Here is a 26,011-nt window from a genome sequence, read left to right as displayed (position 1 = left end):
GGAAAGGTTACCCACAGAGGTTTTTAATTTATTGGGGAAGGGAGTAGTGACCAAAATGTTCTGGAATTAGATAAATAACTATGGTTGCACAACTTTGTTATGCCAAAACCCCACTGAAACGTACGCCTTTAAAAGCATATATTTAGCGTTATGTGATCGTATCTCAAATGTTGTAAAAGGGAAAGCCAGGGTAGGGGATGGCTGGATGACTCCAACCGAACAGAACGGCTAAATGGTGTATGACCGGCGCCTCCTGTCCAGGTCGCTAGCCAATTCACAGGAACTTTGAGGCCTGAAGCCTCCCACCTAGCAAACGCAAGCAGCAGGCCCTCAGAAGCCCGGGATTCTGAGGACGTGGTTGAAGCGACAGGAGTCTTCTAGAACTGGGGAGGCATCCGCAGGTCCCGAAGTTGGCAGCCCACGGCAGAGAGTTAAAGATTGAAGCTCTGGCTCTTTTAAAGCGATCCGGGGCGAATTCCGATTAGGTGTCCCAGGCTCGTCGGCAGCTCGCGGGCTGCAGGTCAGTGCGGTGAGTGCGTGGAGGCGAGGGACCCTTGCTCGGTGCCAGCTGTCCCAGTGCCCACAGTGGTGCTGTTGGGGGGCGGGTGAGATCATCGCAGTCACTCGGAGAGTGCCCGGTGGAGCGGGGTGCGCGGTCGCTTTAAGGCGGCGGCGGGGCGGGGACGGCGGCGGCGGCCCGGCTGGCTGGCGCGGGGGCCGTCAGTCGGCGGCGCGGGGCCCGGCGGGCGCGGCGCTCCCTCCTCCGGGTGCGAGCGAGGAGGCGGTGGCCGAGGGCGGGAGCCCAGCCCCGGCGGGAACGCGCCGGGAGGAGGCCGCCGGGCGCTTTGTTCCGTTCCGGGGCTGGAGGTGTGGCCGGCGGTGTGGCCGGGTCTGCGCTCGCCCTGCTGCGCTGCGCTGCACCGGGCTGCAACCGGGTGACGGCGTGCTCCGGCTGTGCGTGGCCTCGGTCCCTACCACCCGCTCTGGCGTAACGGTGTCCAGTGGAGGAGTCACTCGCCACACACCGACCCAAGTGGGGAGGGCCTAGCCGCCGCTCAGACTCCTTTGATTGTAGTCATCCTGGGGTTCCTCGGCTTCCCGGGTAAGGACTCGGCAGGGAGATGGGCGGCGGGGTCGGGTAGGGGCTCTCCGGGCTTAAAATGGCGTAAACCAGGGTAAAGATCTGCGGAGGGGTGGCACATTTATGTGGATAACAAAAAGCAGCTTGCTTCATAAACAACTCTTTACTGCGCCCCGAGTTCGGGTTGCTGGTGGCTGGATCGCTGGTCACAACTGGGGCCTGTGCTCACTCATTAAACTGATGCGGCCCGGTGCTCATCATGTGTCAGGCTCAGTGCCAAATCCTGTTCTGCTCGGAAAGCAGGGGCACAAACTGAGTGACAGTCCAATGTGGCCTGTGGGAGCTCAAGAGCCTCTACTCCAGGGTTAGGTCAGGGACGACTGCTCAGAAGAGCAAATGTGGGCATCTGAGTGGGCCCTTGACATCGCGTTAGAATCCCCCGCAGAGCTGAGGTGGCTTGGGGGTGAAGTGCAGTCTGGAGACTAGGACAAAGCGTCACCTGAACTCTGACCTGAGCGCTCCCCCCACCCCCACCCCGATGGTGGAGAACCTTCTTGGGCTGCAACGAGTTTTGATTCTCTGGACCAAATTAGAGTCTGACTGGTGATGCTCAGAACTGTGGCCTCCAGAGGTCTGCCTGGCTGAGAAGTGAGCAGAGAAGACTTAAAAGCAAAGATTACAAAGCCCTGGCACTTGATGGGAATTTGCCCATCTTCAGACAGGACGCCTTCAGAAAGATGCTGTTGCGGTGGTATCCAGAAAGGGAAAAGTAGGAAGACAAGCTACCCAGGACTGTGCCTAAGCCTGTTGTGAGTGAGGCTCTAAGAAGCTGGGGTTTACGGCTACGGCAGCCTGTGTTGGGCATTTATAGTGTACCAATCCGCACGTCCTGCAGTGGTGGGTTGAAATGTGAGGTGGCGGCTATGTATATTAATAACTGACGCATGTCAGGGCTCAGCTATGAACAAAGCACTTTCACTGAGGCAGTTCATAGAGTTTCTCCGGCCCCTTTTCCCTGAGAAGAAATTTGAGCTGCTGACATTCCGTAAACCTTATTTCCTGTAAATTGCACGTCCCTGCTGACTGGTGCTGAAAAATGTTTCAGGCCGTGGTGTTTACTCATAGGTCTGCTCATGATACCCAGCAGGCAGTTAGCATCTCTCTGTGTTTTATGGCATGGTTTGGCCTTTCTCCACCGTGGTGGGAGGTGTGGGGCTCTGGTGCAGTGGGTTTCAAGGTTGGTCTCTTTGCAGTGGGAGGTTAAGCAAGTCCAGTGCTTAGAAACTGTCATTCCCCCCAGATGTGACCTTGACATTTCCTTATGGAGAAGAAAGGCCCGGCCCTCTGGAGAGGCAGGTGACTGACTTCCCTCTCAAGTAGTGGCCTTGCTCCTGCCTAAAGCAATTTCCATAGCCATGGCTGGCCTGGAACTTACAGTGTAGACCAGGCTAGTCTGACACAGATCCTCTGACCTCTGCCTCCTGGGTGCTGGGATTAAAGACACACAGCACTCTACTTGACTGCTTTCATAAGATTTATTTATTTATTTATTTTGGTGACAAATGTAACTTTTATTACTAGTTTTAGGCTCAGATATTTCATACCCTTTTATGAAGTGACAAGTCACTGTCCCTCTGAGGTTGGTCCCAGTGATCATCACCCAGAACCAGGGAGGATGTTAATGAATTGAGCCCTTTTGAGTGACAGGTCCTAACATCACATGTTTACCAACCCCCTGGATCTACTCAGTTCTCAGAAAATCTCTATTCTATACTGGACACATGTTGTTACCATAGTAATCTTATCTACCAATGAGATGCCCCAGACAGTGCACTTCCCTGGGAATACCCAAAAACACACTGCTCCGGAGCACTGTGTGGTCTGTGCAAGTCATGCTAGGTAGGACTTGGGTTCTTGTGAAAAGCTGGAATGCTCACTAGTATCTTGAGGATGTGAGTGCAGGCAAAAGTCGGCTGTGAGGTATCAGCACCTTCATAGAGAGATGGGGAAAATGGAGGAGCTGGGTTTGAGCATTCTGCAATTTGGAGCGCATACCGGGTGCCCATGATACAGATGCTGAGCTGAGTACTTTGTCGATGGACTCTGAAGCCTTACCCTTATAGTTTAATACGATGCTTTAGGCCCCATGGCCTAAATCTGCAGGGATGCATTGGGCTACAAGTAGCAAAACACAAGTAACAATAGGCTAGCCATAGCTCAGATCTCCCAAAGACACACTTGGCTCTTAGGAGACCATTGCACCCTTCCAGCTAGTTCTTGTGTGGGTAGATCCTTGAGAAGGATGAGGCTTGGAGTCTAGACTCATGGTTTTCATGATCTTGAGGAGCCACTTTAAAAAAAAAAGATTTATTTATTTTAAATATGTGGGTACACTGTAGCTGTCTTCAGACACACCAGAAGAGGGCATCAGATCTCATTATACAATGGTTGTGAGCCACCATGTGGTTGTTGGGAATTGAACTCAGGACCTCTGGAAAAACAGCCAGTGCTCTTAACCACTGAGCCATCTCTCCAGCTCTGAGAAGCCACTTTTTATGTGTATGAGAAGTCAGACAACATTGTTTGATGTGCAGAGTTGAGCGTGCGTGTTGGTTATTTCTCTTGTCACTGTGACAGGAGACCTGGGAAAAGACTGGAAAGGCTTCGTGTTGCCGGACAGTTTGAGAGTACAGCCCCTCGTGACAGAGGGGGCATGGTGATGAGAGCTTCTAGCTGGGTCAGTGTGAATGAGAGGCTGGTCACACTGCATCCATCGATAGAGTGGGAGATATGAATGCTGGCTTTCTGTTTGCTTCCTCCTTATTTAGTTCAGGGCCACCAGCTCATCGATGATACCTATAGTTCCTCCTGCATCAAACATCTCTAGAAACACCCTCACAAACATGCCCAGGGAGTTAGATCCTGAGGCGATGATTCTAAATCTCATCAGGTTAACAAGATTAGCAGTCATAGCATATGACCGGGGGGCAGTCACGAATCTCTGAAAATGAGCCACGGGTTAGCCTTATTTTTTGAGACTTGTTGTGTGGTCCTTTGTCACAGCTGGGCACTATTCACCTCTAGAGCATCCTGAAGGGACAGAGACAGAATCCAGAAAATAATACAGTGACTGGGATACTGCCTCCAGGCTGAGGTAAGGTCTGTGGTCTCAACCTGCAGCCTTCCTTGGGAGGGTCTGGGACAGGAGCTGTGTTGCCGATACTAGCTGCTATGCAGGCCACGGTGGCATCTTTTGTCCCATAGGTCCTTGACAGTGTCACCTCACCAACCCTGCTTAGCCTGCCTTCTACACCTCCATACCCCCCCCACCCCACCCCAGAACCTTTTCAGCTGGCTTTTGTGCTCCAAGGTAGTTTCCTTCAGGTGTTTCTCTCATGGGAGTCATGAAGCAACCCTGTGAATTCAGCCTGTTATTTTTCTTTAATATACTTGGGAGCTTCGTTAGATGGGTTTGAGGATGGCCAGATGGTCAAATGAAAGTCTGGGTCTCCCCAGCTGCTAAGGTGACACAGTGGCTTGGAGAGCCCTTCCGGCTGGAGAGCCTGGCCTGAGGCTACCTCCCAATGGATGAAAGCCATGATCTATCTTCTGATTGTTCTATTAGTAAGATTTTGAAGACCACCGAGAATGGAACTGATTCTGTAGCAAGGAGTGGTGGGCAAAAATGAGTAGCTAGGAAGCTCTAAGCTCAGCCCTGGTCCTCTGAGACTGTCTAGAGGGCCTGGGTGGATCCCGCGCTGAGCAGGCCCGGGCTCTGTCTGTGGCTTCTCTACCCAGGCTTGTCATGGGGATTAGATGAAACACACAGATGAAATATGCCGGGAGACCAGAAAGGCCAGGAGAAAAAGCATAATCAGAGTTGTGGCTATCTCGGATAGCAGAATCCTGACCCAGCAGGCCCCTCCAGCACACTTAATATACAGTCACACTTAGCAGAGCCGTCCCCTCATCCTCGTCGTAATGGGAAAGTTCATTTACAACGAGGCACAGACAGATCTCCCATTGGAACAGATAGTAGTTGTTACTATGCTTTACTAAAAAAAAAAAAAAAAAATACCAGCAGGCATCATATCAGACTTGTTTATTTAAATGGCTATCTTGTTCAGATTAATGCTCCAGGAAAAATCAGAGACAGACGTGGTAATAGAAGTCTGTAATCCCAGCACACGAGGTAGACGCAGGAAAAGCAGGGGTTCAAAGTTATCCTAAGCTACATAGCAAGTCTGGGGCCAGCTTTGGGCTACATGAGACTGACTCAGAAACTACAGAGAGGGCCAGTGGGAATGGCTCAGCAGGGAAAGGCACTTGCTGCCAAGCCTGTTGGCCTGAGTTCAGTCATTGGGACCTGCATGGTAAAAAGATAGGACTCACTCCTGCAAACCGTGACTCGCTCCTCTGACTCCTGTGTGCACATACCCAGAAACAAACACGTAAACCAACAAATAAAACTGATCAGAACGGAAAGGAAAGAAAAACTTTTAATAGGGAAATAAAAGTCTAGTTTTAAGGTGAAGATTATGAATGGACCGATACAGCCCGAGTGTGAAGTTGTCCCCTGTGTAAAGGCTAGGAAGCTCTCTAGAGAGTCCTCCATGTGTCAGCTTTTGCTTCAGCTGGACCCTTGTAGAGACAGGATACCTACTGCCCTTCAGCCTGGGCTGCTCCACTGGGGAGTTTGCTCATCGTCCTAAAGGTCTTTCCTTTCATCCCTTATCCTGACCCACACAAACCACTCACAGTTAGGTGTCTTATGGAATGGACAGTTTTTCTTCAGCTTCTTCTCCGTGGCTTGGTTTAAAGATAGCCTGTCTGTGTGGCCATCTATATATCCACCCACGGGTCCATCTGTCCACCTATCTGTCCTTCTATCCATCCATCTGCCTGTCTGTCATCCACCTGCCCACTCATCTGCCTACCTATCTTCTCTTCAGCAAGGACACGTGGACTTGCCCTGCACAGGACACTTTATAGTCACCATCTCTGTGGCGACACTTACTCATGACAGTGCCACTGGATCTTGTCAGCCTTCTATGGTTGTGGAGACCAGGATTTAGGAAGGTTAAACAGGTCTCTATCATCATGAGCTTAGAGATGCAGTGCCAAGGAGGAGTCTGAGCATGTTCTATTTCAGGCATGTGTCACTTCTGCTACATCTGTTGTTCCCAGAACTGGAGTGGAAGACCAAACAACACAGTCCCACTTTGCTGGTGCTCTGAGGTCTGATTCATCAATGCTACGGGGCAGGGGTCTGTACGGAGAGAGGTGGAATACTTTTTACATGAAAACACCGTAGGCAGCAGAGACTACAGAGGTGAACCTGTGGCTGATTCATAAATGGCAGGGACTGTCAGTAACCCTGGCTCCATTACTCAGGCACAGATGAACCCTAAATCACTTGCTCACTCCATTGTCTTTAATTTTTAAAAAGAAAAATATCAAGGCTAATGTAAAGAACACTCTGGAACCGGGACTCAGAAGAGACCGCTATGACTGTTTTATCTGCACTTGATCCTTCCCATGGTACCACTGGACTTACATAGCCTGGTGAGTTTGGGCCTAGTGTGAGCCTGTTGAGGGCTGTGGCTGGTTTCCATGTATTAAACCTCTCTCTGCTCTCATACCCAGGTAACCCATCAAAAATGCTAGCGAGTCCTCCACCGAGTGCTCGTAGGAGTGCCATCCTCCTCTGGTGGGCTTTGGCTTTTCTCAAAGGTCTTTTTCAAGCCTGTCCATCTGTCTTCATAAACACCTGTCTTGATCACTGGGTTTTGGAGCATAATTTAGTCACCAGTGTTTTCTAAACTGGCTGTAATTTAAATGGAGACTGGAACAGGAGGTTGGAAAAGACAGAAGAGCTATGGTTGTCCTCTTAAAATCCGATGATTTGTAAAGTTCATCTGAAACAATCATTGTCAATGTCCATTTTATATTCTGAACTATAGAAGTGAGCTGGACATGGTGGGACATGCTTTTTTAACCCTGTCACTTCAGAGGTCAAGGCAGGAGGATCAGGGGTTTAGGGTCTTCCTAGTTACATGGTGAGTTCAAGGCCAGCCTGGAATACACAAGACCCTGTCTCAAAACAAAAGTATAGGGCAGGTATAGTGGCTCACACCTTTAATTTCAGAACTTGGGAGGCAGAGGCAGATGGATCTCTGTGAGTTCAGGGCCAGACTGGTCTACAGAGTGAGTTCTAGGACAGCCAGGACTCTGTAGAAAGACCCTGTGTTAAAAAAAAAAAACCAAACCAAACTAACTAACCAACCAACCAGACAAACCAAAACCAAACAAAAAAATCCCAACTGGATAAACAAAAGTATAGGCCTTTAAGGAAACAGACCGAGTCTAGTGGAGATGCTTTTCTGATCCCCAACTCTGCATGTTCCAATTTTTCCTTTAGAATGGGCCTGGGTGCTTTGTAGGGGGTTCTCTTCTCTGCCCAGCATGGATACCAGCTGTTCAGCTGCAGACGGTAGATGCTCCCGGTGACTGCTGCAGGCAGCCTCGCCTTTCCACCCACAAGCTGGATCTGCGTTCAGCTGGGGCTTGAGTAAGAACAGCAGAGTGCTGTTTTTTTGTAGAGCTGTTGGTGGGGACATAGACTGTTCTAGAAGGCCTTTCCCTACTGGCAGATCTATTCAAGTGCAACACTAATGGTGGGGGGGGGGGAAGGGCTGAGGTTTGAACTAGTTTTATGATATGCTATGGTGACCTGAGGGGGCCTGCAGATCCTCAATAGGATCTGTCAAAGGTGAAATACCTTTTATTGAGTTGCCAGTAAGAGATAAACCTGGCTGGATCCTTTTCCATCTGATGGAGATGTTACAAAAGTCACCAAGGCTGAAAGGACCTAGAGGTTGTCTTATTATACAGGTGGCACCAGCAAAAGCAGTTACACAGGCTATAGAACTAAGTTTTATTTGATTATACAGAAATATAATGAACGTTTTGTGTTTACAGACTTAATTTCCAAAGAGAAGTTTGGGTTTACAAGAACCTATAGCACATACTGTGTGTTGGGTTGCCCACAGTATGAGATTAGAATTGTTTGTAGTTATGTGGAGCTGTACACAGATTGGTAGAATTACCAGCAATTGAGAGGGAACTTGGAGCCACCCAGCTCTTTAAGAGTTTAGAGAAACTTGGAGATAGACTTCTGCCTCCCCAAAGTGTTAAATGTTATATTCATTTCAAAAGAAGAATCAATTTCAAGTTATCTACTGCTTTTCTTTTCATCCTTTAGAATTTCAGCACTTTCTGGATAAGTTCCCCCCTTTTGTAGATAATCACAAATTCACCTCTTCGTGTTTTAATGAGCGGCTGTGGAAACCGAAGCTTCAGTGGAAAGATCCAGAGCAGGGCTTCTTCCTCAGCCAGTACCACCTCCTCAGGAATCACCCCCACAGCCCAAAATAGTCTCTCTCCCGTGTGTTCTTTCAAAGCTTGCTTTACTGGAGAGGAGGGAAGAAGGGTGGAGACGATGTCCCAATGCCTGAAGAACATATTTTTTGACATTGTGTATAGAATGAGTCTCCTCAGCCATCCTTCCACACCCACATTCCTCAGGTTGAGATTCTTGGCAGAGCGTGGAAGGTCGACCACTGCACACACCAAGCCCTTTTCCTGCTGAGGAGATCAGGCTCTCCAAAGGGCAGGTACCCTTTTGGCATCTAAGGGCAGCTGGCCTCCCAGTTCCTGTCCTATCCACCCATTGACCCAAGCTCCACCCTCACTCCATGGATTGTGGCACAAGTCCACTTATCTGGGACTGGGTGGGTGTTTCCTGCATGTTTAAGATTTTATGAAGGAAATAAAAATAAAAGGAACAAAGTTTTTTGTCTTATTTGTGGACTCCAACTGGGGATAGTTGGAAGGATAGTAAGGGGTACAGAGACTGGCCACTTGGCTCCTTAACAAAATAACCATTCTAATAGGCAAAGCGTTCGGAGGCACTGTTCTATTTGGGATTGGTGTGGGTGAATAGGAAGGATGGGCAGAGGGTTTGGAGAAAGCCTCTGTGTGGGTGGAATGTCATAGGACAGGGTGGAGTGGTTTTGCCCCAGGGTCTCCATCTCTGTCAGATGGGGTTTTGAGGCCACCCAGCTAGGCTTCAGAGCAGGCAACCTGCCCTTAGGCACTGTCTTTCTTGGAAGATGTCTCTGCTCTAATTTCTGCCCACTCTCTGTTTGTGTGATCTGAAGTGAGTTCCCTATTCCTGTGAGCCTTTCTTCTATATGCATAATAGAAGAGCTGCCCCCAGCTGACTCCCTACCCTTTCCTTTCTAATCCAGTTTCCCTGGGGTCAGGCCTCAGTTTCACATGTGTGGGGAGATAGGCACCTAGCACTTCTCAGTTTTTCCCAAGGAAGTTACTAAAACCACCTAAGCATCAGTGGGAAAAAAACCCCCAAAACCCATACCTATAGTATTTGAGTATTTGAGGGTGAGGACCATACTTAGTGATTGTCTGAACTCCAGGGCCAGCTACCTGCTGTGCCCCATGTGTGTCCAGTACTCTTGGCTTCTTTGCGTCTCAAGCCCTACTGACTGAGTACTGTGTTATATAACAGGCTTTCGCCAAGTGCTTAGTGGCTTGCCCATGGCTCACAAGAGGTATCGATGAGTGACATTCTCCTCTTGGTTGGTCACACCCTTGAAGAACTTCTCACAGTGGCTGTCTCTTTCTTTCTTAAACCTCGTTTACCACAATTTCCCAGGGATCAATTTTTAGAGGTGAAAACTCCAAGCTTCTGCCATTTGATAGCAGAGCTTCCATAACAGTCTACTTTAGACTAGGCTCGAGCCACACCCTTTAAATTCAAAAAGGTCCATTTACAAAGCTCCTCTAAGCAGACCTACTGTGGGAACCACGGGTATTGTAGGATGGTTACTGCTTTAAGGCTAGCATAAACTGTAAAGTCAGGCCATCCCTCCTAATGACCTGGGGTGGATTTTCTTCTTGATAGAGGATTGGTGAAGGACATTGGTGATGTGAGTCCACAGATGTTTGCCGGGACCCTGTGGAGATGGATGTGCATGGACCATGGTCGGGGGAAGTCACACTGCATCATGCACAACTAAGCCTTAGGTACCAGCCTGTGAAATTTGATCAAAGTAGATCACAGGGTGCTCTAACTGAAATCTCACCAAGTCCTAGGCACAACAGGAGTTTGGGAAGTTATTATGGGACTTAGTATGTGGTTAGGGTTTAATAAACAGGTGTTATAGTGATACATTTTGGCCATAGGTCTTCCGCCTGGGTCTACTTTTAGTGGATTGCTGCTCTCTGGCACTCACCAATAATAGCTTTGCAGTTATTACTTTGCTGAAGATTGTACAGCTAGAAGATAGACTTGCTTTATTTATTTATTTATTTAATTTATTTATTTATTTATTTATTTATTTTGACACTCCAGGGTCTCATGTATCCCAGGCTGATTTCAGACTTGCTGTGTAGTCAAGAATGACCATGAATTCCTGATCTCTTTGTCTCTACTTTCCGAGCTATGGGATTTGGGGTGTAAGCTGCTTTGTGTGGTTCATGAAGCGCTGAGGGTCAAGCCCAGATTTTCATGCATGCTTAGCAAACACTCTACCGACTGAACTGCAACCCCAGCCCCTTGGATGAATGATGTTGAATGAAGTGCTCTGTAGAAGGCAGAGGGAGCTAAGAAGGTGTGGAGGTGCGCACCTTTAATCCCAGCACTTGGGAGGCAGAGGCAGGTGGATCTCTGAGTATGAGACCAGCCTGGTCTATAGAGTGAGTTCTAGGACATCCAGAGCGACACAGTGAGACCTGTCTCAAAAAAGAAAAAGAAAATAACAGCAGAGAGGGGCGGGGGAGAGGGAGCGCGAAGGGTGGGAGACGGACCCCCTGGTCAGTGATGACCTTTGGTTTGGCCTTGCCCTTCGAACTAGATCATTGTGCCTGTTCTTCCTCTCAGACACAGAGAGAAATCGAGAGAACAGAGAAAACCATAGAGCTTGCTGGGGGAGATGTGGCAAGCTGTCCCCTGCTTTTTCAGCTTGTTCCAGTCTTGGAGAAAGGACTCCACCCTGCCCTGAGCCCTGGTTGGATGCTCAGAGCTGATTCTCCTCCGAGTACCCTGACACTGGCCTTCACATAGGAAAAGCCCAGCAGTCCGTTGCCATGGAAGTTTCCCCTTTATTTGGCCCATCCATCTGGTTACTCTTTAAAAATGGAAATTAGATCACCTCACTCTACCTCTGGGAAGAGCCTAGTTCCCTGTTTCTCCCCCTCCCCCCTTTTTTTTGGTCAAGCATTAAAAAGATGTTCGCATTCTTTGATAATGGCGTTGGATGCTTTGAAAATAAATGAGGAAAACAATATCCTTTTTGGATGTTCCTTTTGCCCTCCACCTCCCTGGGTCTGAGCCACTCCTCTCTGTAGAGAACACGCCCCTGGAAATGTCCCTTCAGGCTGAGGAACCCTTGTTGCTGCTTGGGGTCAAGTTCACGGCTTTCATCTTCTGGCTCCTTGCAGCCAGATCCAAACCAGGCCAGCAGTAAAGAGACATCTGTCCCAGGCCAGCACAGGATTGTGTACATGACAAAAAGGGCCAAACGAAAAGGGTCAATGAGGTAGCCATTGACCCAGGGCCAAACCATTATAAGGGGGGGGGGGTCATTTGTTTGGCTTATATAGTGGTTTAAAATCTAAAGTTCTTATACAAAAACCCAGGCTTCTAATTACCCTAAAAGGCAAGCTATCTGTTAGGAGGCAGAGACAGACTAGCAAGCTACCAGCCAGCCCAGGTCATTCAGGGAGACCCTGTCTCAAAAACAGACCCAAACCAAAACATCTGCTCCTCTGCAAGCATTCTCTGGCTACAGCCATCAGCTGGGTCAGACTCATTGAGGCTCTGCTTTCAGTCTCCTCCATCCTAGCCTAGGAATCTGACAGTGAGGGTGGGAGAGGGAGACATGCTTCTTAAGAGAGGCCTCAGCTAGACAGGCACCAAACCACAGAACCCTGTCCTTTAGGGTTCGGCTGGAGGGGGAGGGGCAGTGAATAATGGCTGCCACTGGGTATCTGCCCAAAATTCCATAGACTGAAAGAAGGGGCTCCACAGGAGGAGAGAGAGTGGGGTCCAAAGATGCCTTTCTGAGGTATAGTTCAGAAGGGTCTGAGAAGACAGCGGCAGCTCCTTCAAGAGTCTTGGAGGGAGTTTAGTTAGAAGGCCATCACTACTAACAACCAGAGGCAGTGGGCTCTGTTCCTGCCTCCTAAGGACACCCTGCTAGGACATAGTCGGGGCAGAGACTGTGTGGGGGAAGGGGTGCTGAACAGCAAAAGGAAAGTCTAGAAGGCTCTGTTCAGAAAGCCTCAGGTTCCCATGCACAGTTTCCAGGAGGGTCTTTGGGTTCAAGGACAGCTAATGAATAACTGCTGAAAGACTGTGGAGACAGTGCTGGGGAAGGGAGCCCACGTTTGGAGCAGACTGTAGCCACTGAGTAGGAACGCCACATGCAGCAGAGTTCCTGGACCTTGGTTTTGAATTTGAAGGAAATGTAAGAAATGAAGAAGAGATTGAGAAATGGAAGGAAGCAGATGAGATTTAGTTTGGAGTGGGGAGGAAGGAAAGGGTGAGTGAGTGGGAAGGGGGTGCTAGCTCATCCATTATTAGTTCTCAACCTGTGGGTTTCAACTCCTCCACAGGGCTCAGCTAAGACCATTGGAGGACACAGATGTTTACGTTACGATTCATAACAGCGGGGAAATTACAGTTATGAAGTAGCAACAAAATAATTTTATGGCGGCGGAGGGTCACCCCAACCGGAGGAACTGTACTAAAAGGGTCTCAGCATCAGGAAGGTGCTCTCTGAACCCAGTCTGTGCAGAGCTGAGCCGGGCTGAGCTGTGGGGCAGCAGAGAAGAGGTAAAAGGGGCCGTGGGAGTTCAGTTCAGGCAGGGTAGGACTGCGCCTGCTTGACTGTGCTTTGGGAGGCCTTAAGTATGGGGAACCCTTCCTGTGAGAGGGCCCACTAGGGTGACCTCCCTGGTCACATGCAGATTCCTGTGGCAGGCTAAAGAAATTTTGTCCCTTTAGCTGCAGGTGAGAATGTCCCCAGTACTAGGAAAATATTAACTGATGCCTGCCCCCACCTCCAGGGACTGAGAACATGGATTTACAGAGCAAACCACTTGTGCCTCTCCTTGCAGTGGCCACCCTCACAAGCCTGCGCTTCAAGGGGACCTCTGTTCCTCACCTCTGGGCTGAAATCCTCCCACTCCCTCTACGTGTGCGCGAGTGCGCGTGCATACACACACACACACACACACACACACACACACCCTCCTTGATGAGGTATTAGGAGACACAGTGAGGAGCAGAGCTTGGGGTCCCAGAGGCCAGGTGAGGCCCATGGCTTGAAGGCTGAGACGTGGATCCTGAGACATGGAGGCCCCTGTCAACCCTGTGACTCTAGGAAGTGAGAGTAACTTGTAGTCTTGCAACTTGCCAGGGCTTGGGGGGCAAAAGCTTTAGCTTCTTCCTTTACTAACTTGTTACCTTTGGGCAAATGTCTCAGTACCACTGAGTTCCTTCATAAAATGAAGTAGCAACCCTCCCTTGGCTTCTGCCTCACACCCTGTGTGACCCCACCGGGTTACCAGTCAATCCTTGCCCACTCTCCAGTCTTTCCCTAACCCCCCTTTCTCTAAGCTTCTAGTACTTTGAGTTTGTATTGTGCAATCTATCCAGCCGCACACAGGCTCTGGTGGGATTTGCCTACTATGTAACCTCCCTGTGGCTATCACAATAGTTGGGGGCCCTGTGTCACTGGCAGCTCTGTGGCAAGACTAGTACATGACTGTGTTGGCCAATGGGTAGGAGAGGGTCCAAGGGGCTCCAGCCTCACCTGTCTAGGCCTGCAGCCTTGGCCACTGCTTCCTTCATCAGTGGATGTTTCTTGAGCAGCCGCTGGATGCCGTTGCACCATGCCAGTGTGAAGGTGCAAAGATAAAGACACCCGGTTTTTCCCGGACCCTCGCTATCCTATGTGATCGTATTCACATTCTCCACTGAGCCACGTCTCACAGCTTAGAGCATTCACTGCACTCTTGGTTTCATGCTTCTGAGCTTCATGGCTTTGCGTCGTCTTGTTTTCTACCCGGGACATGCTGACTCATATTGTTTACCTAGCTAATATTTATGAGGTCTGCAAGACTCCATTCTGGCATGTCCTCACCAGAAGACATCCCCACAGCCCCCAGCATGGCTAAGATGCCCCTATTCCCAGACTTTTGCATTACAGCATCAGGGTATAGACCAGTGGTTCTCAGTCTGTGGGTCGTGACCCCTTTTGATGTTGCATATCAGATATCCTGCATATCAGATATTTAAATTACTATCCATAACGGTTGTAACATTACCGTTAAGAAGTAGCAATGAAATAATTTTGTGGTTGGGAGTCACCATAACACGAGGAACTGTGGTAAAGGTTGAGACCCAGGGCTCTAGACCGTGAGCAGATGTGAGTCCTGAGAAGTTGGCTGCACTGGCTCCTTACCCGCTCTACTGTTCTTAGAACTCAGGGGTAATTTTGCCATTTCTTACACCCTGTGGCTTGTCACTTTTTAATCTCCCCCATGATACACTCTCTAAAACACCAAACACCCTGAGATGGCTTGCTTTTCTTGCTTCAGAGAACACTGGTGTTTAATGACTTGAGAGAGACGTTGAACACCGAATGCACTAGCAATGTGTTATCTTCTGAGTGCTCTGTTGGGAGAGCAGCTGTCTGCAAAGCTCTTGGAGACGTGCACTTGGGGGCTTGCTGTCCTAGGGAGTTACTGTAAGGATCATTGCAGGCTGAGATGGATGCTTCCCTCCAGCCAGATTCTTCAATGAAGCTAGTACAAATGACCGTGAGAACCTTCCAGCAGTGGGCTAGTGAGGGACTGAGTTATACCGAGCTGTCTGTTGAACTGCTAGTTTTGAACCACTAGTTTGCAGGCCACCCCTGAGCTTAGGAAGGGCCTTGCAGGAGTAGGGGTTCTTCCTGAAGAAGGGCTGGACTGGGTTTTGAAGGATGCTGCTGCTACTGGTCACCGGGTGCATCCTGCAGAGTTACTCTGTGTCAGAACTGGGTCAAACAAAATGCAGCTTCTCCTAGCACCCTAAGGCTGGTCCCACTTTCCCAGAGGGTGAGTGACTGCCCAGGGTTACCAGTTTGTAATCCATAGAGCCAATTCCTTGGTCTGGAGTCCCAGGTGAGGGGCCAGTCCATGGGCTCAGCTGGAAGCAACAGCTCTGTGTGTGGGTGGGCTGGGGGGGGGGTGGGGAGCAGGAACCAAGAGAATAGACAAAGTCCCACATGAGAGTGATACCATACCAGAGGAGGTTTCCCAGCTGTCTGGTTTCTCCCACTTCCTCTCTGGTCCACAAGGTGGGACCACATCTGTGCAGCAGGCTTTGTACCATAGTGGGGGTTGGGTGCCTGCTCAAAGGTCCTTCCATCTGCCCCGCTCTAGCCTCTTTTGCTGTTCTGTCTGTGGGGTCAATAATTTGGCCTCATGACTCTGACACCCCCCCCAAGCCCACTGCTGTGCTCTTTCCAACACTCATGGGTCTGCTGTCTCTGCCCTGGCCTGACTTTGCACACGTATACCCATGCTCCTACTGGCCACAGGGGGATGCCTGGAACAGTGCTAGTGGTGGCTCTGGAATCACATTACTCCGTTTTAGCTGGGAGACCTTGGTGAAGTTATTTTAACTTCTCTTGTGTCTCAGTTATTTTTGATATTAACTTTAAATTACGTTTGTTTATTTAGCTCATGTGCACGTGTGTGCACACATCGCACCGGCTGTGCATGGAGGTCAGAGGACAGCTTGTGGAAGTCAGATCCCTCCTTTTACCATATGGGTCTCAGGGATCGAACTCAGGTTGTCCAGCTTAGCAGCAGATGCTTTGGCTCGCTGAGCCATCTCATTGGCCCTGTGTAATTGGATTAATCAAACCAGTGCTTGAGAATTAAGTGGCTTAATTGGACAGCAGGGTCTCTCAACAGTTTCTGTGACACGTTGTTTATCTTAAGCGTTGGCTGTTGACATGACCACTTATGTTGTGACTGCAGTCAGCGGTTCCTGCACACCGCTCAGAGTCAGTGCTGGATGGTAGATGGGTACCCAGGCCCTCTCTGGAACATACCTTGTACTTGTGAGGGTGTCCTAAATGTTAATGATGATGATACAGGAAACCTAAGGTACTGGGTGAACAAGGACATTGTCCCTCTGGTTCTCTTGATGGTAGTGGATACTGGGAGGAAGAGGTCCTGTTGAGTTAACATGAGCTAATGATAGAGTCATCCAAAGATGACCAAGCAAGATGCCTGTGAAGGCCCCAAGTCCTTCCCAAGAAAAAGGATGACCAATGTATGAGGAGCTTGGGAGAAAGCAGGAAGGGTAGTGGTGCCAACTCTGGGGTGCCAAATGCAGGCTCTACCCATGCCAACCACCTTGTTTCTGCCCGTCAGGAGCACTAGGTAGAAAGAGTAAGGAAGGAAGGGGCCTACCCCCAGTCAGTGGCATCTGCCATGGTTCTGGGAAGGAGCAGTACCCAGCCATACAATCATCTTAATGGACTTAGGCTTAAGGTCCCCACTTAGTAGCAAGAATTTACATCCGTAGCTGGCTGTAGAGTTGGAGGGAGCTGGGTGCAGTGATGGCTGCTTACAGGTGATGAGTGCTCCAGGGACAGTGCTGGCTGAGTTGGTAAGAGGGTCATACAAAGGAGAGGGGGAACATCTCAGGGAGAGATGCCAAGTGCCCCAGACTCCAGATGGGCCCTGCATTACTACCACACAGCCTGTAGGTCAGTAGGGGGGAAGCATCCCATTTCTGGGTATTGTGCAGAAGGGAAGGGCAGCTCCTGGAATGCAGAGCCATTTCCTCCACTGGGTTGGGTTGCTCCCCGCAATGTGTCCTCATCCCCCCCAACCCCCACTCCGTGCCCAGTGCTGTGCACATCCAGACATCACAGAGATGAGACTAGCTTCCCAGGACTGATTCAGTTCCATGTGAGCGCACTCTCAGAAGAGCATCATTAATAATGAATGCATCCTCCTTTCCCAGCCTGCTTCATGTAAGAAACCCAGCCCGACAGCTGGGCTCAGGAGGAATCTTTAAAAATAATTAGTGTCAAAATAGAGATGTAAAAGAATGTTGAGTACCAGCTCTTCACAGAAGTTGGTGGCATCTTTGGAGGACTTGTACCCTTGCTGTGGCCTCTTAACAATCTGTGGTCTCGTCAATGTCAGGGAAGCCACCACAGGACGCACAATGGCCCTGGGTTGTGAATCACAGTGGCAGGAGAATCTGTATGAGGCTGCAAATGAACTCAAGGTCAGTTCTAAGCACAACCTTTAGCATCTGATCAGCCTACAGCAATGGTCAGCTAAGGAGTGGCAGTTGCTACCACTCTGGGCACCATTGGTCTTAAACTAGGACTATATGATGTCATTTTTAAAGTAGTAGTAGGTGGGTCAGTGGGGTGGCCAGGGACCTCCTCAGACCCATTTGATGGTGTCTGCCACCAGCCCTGTTTCTTTCGAATGCACAGCTCTCTTGGAACAGTGGATAGTGGTTTGGGGGCTCGTCTCCTGGGAAACAAGCTCCATGGACTCTGTAGAAGCTGGGAAGAAGAGAGCAGACTGTTGTCCTGAGCATCCTCTCTCATCCCTACATGCACGGGCAAGGAATTGAACTAAGTCAATGAAACCCAGTCGGTTGGAAGAGAAAGCAGGGTCAGTTAATTTCCACTGGGGAAAATGGAGGCTCTAAGAGATTGAGAAGCTTCATCATGGGGAGTCATCTGCCCAGCTGCAGAGTCAAGGCTGTTACTGAACCCCTAGGCTTGTTTCTGGGTTGTCTCAGATGTATCTTCCACTATCTATCTATCTATCTATCTATCTATCTATCTATCTATCTACCTACCTACCTACCTACCTACCTACCTACCTACCTATCTATCTTTCTATCTATCTATTTATCTAATCTATTACCTATATAATCTATCAGTTCACTTTTATTATATGTGTGAATGTTTTGCTTGCATCGATGGCTGTACTGTGCACCATATGCGTACCATGTGTGCCTGAGGAAGACAGAAGAGGGCACTGGATCTTCTGAACTAGAGTAACAGATGTTTGTGAGCCACAGTGTATGCTGAGAATTGAACCTGGGTCCTCTGGAAGAGCAGCCAGTATTCTTAACAGCTGAACCATCTCTACAGCCCTTGTACCCACCATACTTTAAAACTTGCTGAGTGACAAGGTTAGGTTGGCCTTACCACCCAAATACCTGCTTCTTAGGGGCGTGAGCTGACCTCCTGTGAGAAAAGCGACATTGTGTTCCTTCTTGGCACAAGAGAGGGCTGAGAGGGTAGAAGCTAAATGGGGCAGGATGGAGTGGCTAATGAATGCACAGATTCCTCCAACCTTGTGAGGGCGTGGCAGGGTATGGCTGTCCACCCGATAGAGCTGATGTTCTTCTTGGGGAGGTGGGTCTGGAATTCAGAAAATAGTTTATGTAAGATGGTGTTATGGGTAAGGAAGAAGGGGGTTAGAAGGCACATGACCTTAGTGACCCCCTTCAAAGTACCTCTCAATTTAAAGATGCTTGAGGTTTTATATACATATTATTAAAGTAATTTTAAAAAGGAACATTGCCTTTTAGGAGGAAGTTTCCAGTGCTGGTGCAGCCTGTGGGCTGGGTGGGGCTCTGGGAGCAACTGTTGCCATGGGAACCAGCTCGGCTGCCTTCACTGCCAAATGGCCCGCTGTTCCAAAAGTTGGTTCCTATGTGGAGGGTGTTGGAACCTCAGAGCCTTTCCCATGGAAACAATGCCCTAAATGATGGGCGACATTCCCACACAGGCCCGAATCATCTGGCTGTAATAGAGATGAGGTGGCAGAGGGACTTCAGATGAGGGAAGAGGCCGAGGCTGGGAGTCACGTGACTGAGATGGGGCGCCCTTGCTTCTGGGAGCAAAGTAAGCAGGTGAGAGATGATGTGTCTGATCTAAACTTGGCATATTTTGTTTCATGCTTAGAGCAGATCCCGAGGCCAGAAAAGGTAGCTTGCCCAAGGTTATACAACGGAACAGAAACACGAAAGATGAGTGGCAAACGGTGACGGGAAAACCATGCCTTCCTTAAGCGACCTCCCTACCTTCAAGGGCCATTTACGACCCCGCAAAGCAGAGAGCAAACACTCAAAGGTGATTTCCACTAGAGGAAGAGCGAGTGCAGAGACCATAGGCAGTTTGCTCCACAGCTATCTAGCAATCGAGTTTGCCGTGGTGACTTTCGTCAGAGCCTTTGAGTGGTATTTAAGAAGCTCTTTCCCTGTACCATACAGAGACGGGCTTATTTTGTAGAAGTATGGCACGTACCCTGTCATCTTCGTGACTCCATTTACGAAGACTTTATTTCATTCATTTTTTTTTTCTGGGTGAAAAACATGTTCCCTGTTTCCCCCACCCCAATACCAGGAGAAAACACACAGCCAAAACCACTGTATTGAGAGTTTTCTGGATCCGTTTTGTCCTGGTGAGTTTTTTTGGTTCACACTTATTTCATATCTGTGGGGTTCATCTGACCCCTTGGATACAGTCCAATGCCTGGCTGAGAGGATTTCCCTTAGTCCTGCGTGTGCTGAGGCCAGCTCTGAGGTTGGCAGTTAGTCTAGCTTCTTTTGGAAATGCCAGAGCTTAAGCCTGGGTACTTTCAGCCTGTTCTGTGCCAGCCTGTTCTGTGCCACAGGGAGTGGGGGAGAAGAACACAAAGACAGCCCATGCCCTTGGGTGCATAGTAAATGTGTATGCGATTCCCGGTGTTATGGTGACTTCTTCATGAGGACCACAGAGCTCACAGCACAGGGTGGAGGCTATGTCTCCCCTGGAATGTGAATCCTAGGCCTGGGCTGACTAGAACTGTCTATGTCCCCTCTGCATATTGCCATTTTGCATACATTGGACATTTAATAACTATGGGGACACACCAGGAGAGCAGAAGATAGTTGGGGTGACAGAAAAGTGCCTGCTGCACAGGTGTGGCTGGAATGGTCACTGAGGACTACTGGTGACAAGTCGAAGTTAAATGCCCAGGAATGGAGTTGACTCATCAGCTGTGGATGGTATGAACATCTACTGAACCTTACTTAGGAGGAAACTCCCATAGACAGGGACCCCTGTCCTGATGTGGTTTCCTGTAGCCTGGGGGTTCCTCATTCCCTGAGGTCAGAGCACCATGTTTGACCACTTTTGGCCACCTGCCTTAGCAAGCAGAGGCTGTTTACAGCAAGTCCTCAGGTAAATTCTGCTGTGGGTGGTCTGAACTCTGGCTCAAAGGTCAAGTTTGTGTCTGTGACTAGTGTGTGTCTTATCTTGTGATCTCTGGAGAACACAAGATAAATGGTTGTATTTCCTTATCCTTTCCCATCTCTCTCTAAGTGGTGCTTGCTTAGTGCCTTCCAGCAGAGAATGGAAGTGTCTTTTTTACCAGTACTTGAGCTCTAGCCCAGTGTGGTTGTCCATTGGGGAGAAGACAGTAGCTGTTAACAAGGGGCAGGGGCAGGGGCACCAGGCTTCGCTGACCAGAGAGGCAAAGAAAAGATGTTTGTCCTTACTGCCTGCCTGTTTCTGTGGTCCTGCAACTCTCCTGTGACCCTTGTATTTGGCCACACAGACCCAAGCTATAGCTCAGCCCCTTTGTTGATTCTGGGGCCAGCTACATCCAGCTCCACCTCAAAGATCTTAAATGAAAGTGGAAAGAATATTTTCAGGTAGCTGAATGTTTTATTCTGTGAGGGAGGTTAATACTTCCAAATTGTTACAGAATGCAAACCTATTAAGTCATCCATTGGTATCCAAGGCAGGGTCAGGTGGTTTCAAGATCCCAAATTTGTAGCTTCTCAAGTCCCTCCCATAAAATATTACAGTACCTTCTCATTTACTTTAAATTGCCTCTGCATTGCTTACATACTCTATACAGTGTATATGCTGCATAAATAGTTATATCATAGTTCTTAAGAAATAAGGGGAAGAAAATGGTTCATATATGTGAGGAGAAAAAAAATACTGAAAGGCAGGATCTCATGTATTTTAGGCTAGCCTCCAATTTACTATATATCTAAGGACTACCTTGAACTTCTGTTCGTCTTGTGCCTACCTCCCCAGTGCTAGAGTTTCAGGCATGCTTCACACATCCAGTTTATAGGTGCTGAGGGTTTAGTGTGCTCGAAGCAAGCACTCTACCAGCGCAGCTACTGTGCCAACCGTGAGACTTTGTTTTCAGATGCAGAAATGTTTTATTAACAAACAACAGAAGAGTGATAAGCTTGGGTGTCCTTATCGTGATCCAGAGGCAGTAATTCAACATCCAGGGCGGAGAGAAGGCTGAGGATCACCACAGATCATGCTCCCAGGGTGATCCTCAGACAGGGGGGTCCAGGGGCAGCATCTTTTCAAGTCTGGTCCACATCCGTCAGCGGGAGTCAGGCTGGCTGTGCACTCTAGTGGGCCGGAGGGAAAAACCCTTTCTGCTTCTGTGCTCAGAATCAGGAGGGAAGCTTTTAGTTTCCCAATGGTCTTTTCGCAGGGAAGGTTGTTTGCTATTGTTTAAGAAGGGAGCTGTTAGTCTTCCCTGGCTTTTCTCTGGTTCTCTGGACTGTTCCCAAAGCCTGCCTGCCAGCTTCAGCAAAGGCCAGTGAAACGCTGGCCATTTTCACTAACTAATGGTGTTAAAACCTGTGATTTCCCATCTAAGTAAGGCCTGCCACCCATCCTTAGGGGCTCCATAGGCACCTGATTCTCCATTGTCCTAACAAAGATCAGAGTGGCTGTTCTAGATCTCCAAGGCTCCTCTTCCAAATAAAATTTAAAATAGTTGCAATCCATAATTAGCTGAATCTGTAAATGTGGATCTCATGGCTAAGGAGGTTTGACTGTGTGTGTATGTATCTCATGGAAACAGACAAGGGAAATCAAAATGCCCTGCAGTCTGGAATAGCCCCCTTCGAAACCTTGTTGTTCTAGGCTCCACCCCTGGGGAGGGGCAGTCATGGATGGGGTACCTTCCTGAAAGAGTGACCTCATAACTTTGCTGTTTTGAGATCTGGTATTTTTCCAAACATAATAAAAAACTTTTTTTTTTTTTAAAGCTTGTTAACCATTCTGTTTTGGTTTTGTTTCTATGCATGAATGTATGTATGTGTGCAAGAGGGTTTCCTGTGTATTCCAGGTTTGCTTGAACTTGTGAACCTACTGCCTTAGCCTTACCAGTCAGTTCTGGGACTACAGTTATACAGCACCACACCCATTTGCCTGATTGCTGTTTATCTGTCTCCCCTCTTTCTTTCCCCCAACATTTAAATTATTTATACCTCCATCTCCCCATTCCTAACATTTTTGTAAAGTTTGCTGACTAGATATTTTTTTCCTTGCAATAAATTCTCACCTGATAAGAGTGTAAAAGAGGGTGCACCCCCTTTTAATTTTGATCCGTCTCTGAAGGCGTATTCTCAGCCCAGCTTTGAGAAGTTTATAATCTTCCTGCCTTCAAAAAGGCACACACACACCTCCCCCACACTTTGGGGGAGTCCTAAATGTCAACATCAGGTTTCAGTGACTTTCAAAGGATCAGCAAGAGTGCTGGCCTTTAGCCACATGCAAATCAACATGGCCACACAACCCACATTTCCGTGACTACCCTCTTGTCACAGCCTAGAACTGAAGATATCATAGAGCTAAAAAAAATTATAAAAGCCTCTAAAACTGGCCTGTTACAGAAGGAAACCATGATTCGAGAGTGTGGGCACATGTAGGAGTTCAGGAACCCTTGTCCTCTGGGCTGTGTTAGTCCTCTGTTACACCCCAGCCTCTCTCTTTCCCAGAGCAGCACTGGTGTGTGTGTGTGTGTGTGTGTGTGTGTGAGTGTGTGTGTATGTGTGTGTGTGTGCGTGCGCGCGTGTGTGTTTCATCTGTACAGAGATAGGAGCAAGCTATTCGATTCCCTCAGTGGTTAGAATTGTTTTTGTTGCTGCTTGGGCATGACCAGCCAACAGAAGGCCCTGCTTTTCCTCGAAGGGTCTTCAGAGGGCAGCTTTTGTTCCTATGAGCACTCCTAATTGTTCCTTTAAAAATATTGTCATTAATTCTCTGAGAATCTCATGCAGTGCGTCCTGATCATATTCGCCTATTCACCCCTTTCCTGCTTCTCCTTCATCTACCCTCTCTACCCCCACTTCCCTACCCACTCAGTAGGAGTCTGTCTTCTTCCTCTTCTTCCTCCTCCTCTTTTTGACTAATCTAGTTTGTTACCCAACTACTCTTGGGCGTGGGGCCTGCTCTGATGTGTGGTTAACTAACCAGAAAGCTAACTCTCCTCCTAGCAGCTATCAGATGTCAATAGCAGACTGGAAAGGTGGCTCAGAGGTTAAGAGCGGTGACTGCTCTTCCAGAGGACCCGGGTTCAATTCCCAGCTCCCACAACCCCAGTTCCGGTGCTTCTGATGCTCTCACACAGACACACATGCAGGCAAAACACCGATGCACATAAAATAAAAATAAATAATAATAACACACACACAAATACAAATAGTTCCTAAGCTAGTGGTGGTATTTGGTGCCCACCTCTCCCCTGCCTTCACACTGGGATTTTTGCCTGGCTTGACCTTGCTCAGGTCCTATGCATAGCACGCTGTGAATTCATGTATGCAAGTGCTCTGCTGTATCTGGGAAATATTGAAATCAGCCACCACCTCTGGCTCTTACAAATTGTTTTTCCCTCACCAGTGTATGATTCTGCTGCTGGCCCACTGGCGGCTGACAACACCCCCACTGGGTCCCTTCTTGGTTTTCTGATTGTTCTCCTATGATCCCCACCAGCCCGTCTTTCTGGCACTCGGTGACACCATTTCCAAGGTCATTCACTGTACCCCTGTCTGTCACACTTCCTCTGTCACACACACCACTTCTTCACAGTCAGCCCTGACCTGTGAAGACCCCATCACTCTTGAGAACCATTCATCCACATTTCCATCTCTCTCCTCTCCGCCTTAGCTGGGGACCTCTTCGGTGCTTTCTAGAATGTTTAGCGATGTCTCTGGCCTCTACCCACCAGGAGCCAGCAATACCTAGAAACATCCAACATTGCAGATGTCCTGGGGTGGGAGACAGAACTGCCTCTGGCTGAGAACCATACTTTATTTAGCTAGATTCATCGCCATGACACCTGTGCCTTCCTTCCCTTTGTCCCAGATTAAGTGAATGAATGAGATTCTTCTTCTTTTTCTCCTTCTTCTTCTTCTTCTTCTTCTTCTTCTTCTTCTTCTTCTTCTTCTTCTTCTTCTTCTTCTTCTTCTTCTTCTTCTTCTTCTTCTTCTTCTTCTTCTTCTTCTTCTTCTTCTTCTTCTTCTTCTTCTTCTTCTTCTTTAAAATGGGTACAAGTCCTTTAACTATAAATCAGGAGTGAAAATTCACTCCAAGTTAACAAAATATTCAAACCTTCAAATCATAAACCAGGAGTCAAAAATTAAAAATAAAAGACACAAGGTAGCATGTACCATTACTAATGAAGGCTGAACACGCTGCATTTCCTGATATGTATGCTTCGCAGACAGCAGACACCTTTGGCCTAGTTTCCACAACAAGCATCTGAATGTGTGATCTTTTTCCTCTCCTAACTCTTGTGTTTTGTGCACTTTGCACCCCTCTTTACCCAGTTCCTGCTTTCTCTCTACTGCCCTGAATGGGAACCCAGATAATGCAGATCCTACATAACAGTCATCACCGTGCAAGAGTCAGCCTAGGTGTGCTCTACTCTAAGTCATGTGACACGGCAAGGCAGAGCGAGGCAGCCGATGAGGTTCCTGACTAAAGAGCAAGCCGCTGGAGGGAAAGGCAGCTGATTTGAGTTGGGAGGGGCCTCCCTCTGCCTGGGCCTGCTAATCAACACCCGCGCCTTTGTCCTCTGGGCTCGACAGCCTCTGTGCTACCTCAGTGGAGCGTTCCAGTAGGTAAGAGATGTTCTGGTTGATAAGAGATGAAGTGAGAGGTGAATCCTCTATCTTCTCAGCCCTGAGCCCTCTCCCTTATGGGCATTATTCTGGGGCAGAGGCCAGTTGTGAGGGAATTTCCTTGATGCAGCTCTTGGCTGTACATTAAAGATTGGTAGTCTGGTGTCAACAGAACCAGGACTGGCGTGTAGTTGCTGATCAGTAAATAATAGGGAATAGACCGTTTGAACAAGTGACTGTCTCTGGGGAGACCTTGTGTGACAAGCTCACACTCCCCTTGCCTTGCTTTGTTTTCAAATAAGAACCAAAGCCATGAATATTTCCCCCTCGCTCTAAAGAAAAAGATCCTTCCCTCATTCCATGTGTCTTTCTCCCCTAGGTCTGACTACCAGAAGCATGGCGACCAGCGCTGTTCCCAGTGACAACCTTCCCACATATAAACTGGTGGTGGTGGGAGATGGCGGTGTGGGCAAGAGCGCACTCACTATTCAGTTTTTCCAGAAGATCTTTGTGCCTGACTACGACCCCACCATTGAAGACTCCTACCTGAAGCATACAGAGATCGACAGTCAATGGGCCATCTTGGACGGTGAGGAGGCCCGATAACAGCCTTGCATGGGGTGGGTTTTTACATGGGGAAGATCAGGGAAATTTGATAGACTTTAGTGGGGCAATATGGTTTCCTGTTACTATAGGATGGTTGCTATGAGACAGTGCCCAGCTTCCTGGGGAGAATTCTAGGTAGCGCTCATGTCTTGCTAGAGTGTTTAAAGACCTCAGTGGCAATGAAAGTGGACACCAAACAGAGACAAGGCTGGAATCCTGACACTCAGAAATGCTACATCAGGTGTTGCTTACTTGAGCAGACA

At 48.6% G+C, this 26,011-nt stretch overlaps 1 protein-coding gene across 1 annotated transcript in view; it reads left to right on the top strand.

Annotated features, from left to right (window-relative positions):
• Nucleotides 1–743: 743 nt before the first annotated feature.
• MRAS (muscle RAS oncogene homolog) overlaps nt 744–26,011 on the top strand; it is a 50,673-nt gene continuing 25,405 nt past the window's right edge. Inside the window, exons 1-2 of the mRNA XM_080934789.1 lie at nt 744–1,102; nt 25,522–25,731. Of these exons, the coding sequence (XP_080790915.1) occupies nt 25,539–25,731 (193 nt within the window). The 5' untranslated portion in view covers nt 744–1,102; nt 25,522–25,538. The remainder of the gene's footprint in view (nt 1,103–25,521; nt 25,732–26,011) is intronic.

The sequence above is a fragment of the Micromys minutus genome (assembly GCF_963924665.1).
Source record: "Micromys minutus genome assembly, chromosome: 21".
NCBI lineage: Eukaryota > Metazoa > Chordata > Mammalia > Rodentia > Muridae > Micromys > Micromys minutus.
Note: the sequence above shows the minus strand (reverse complement) of the source record. Positions and strands in the feature narration are given on the sequence as shown.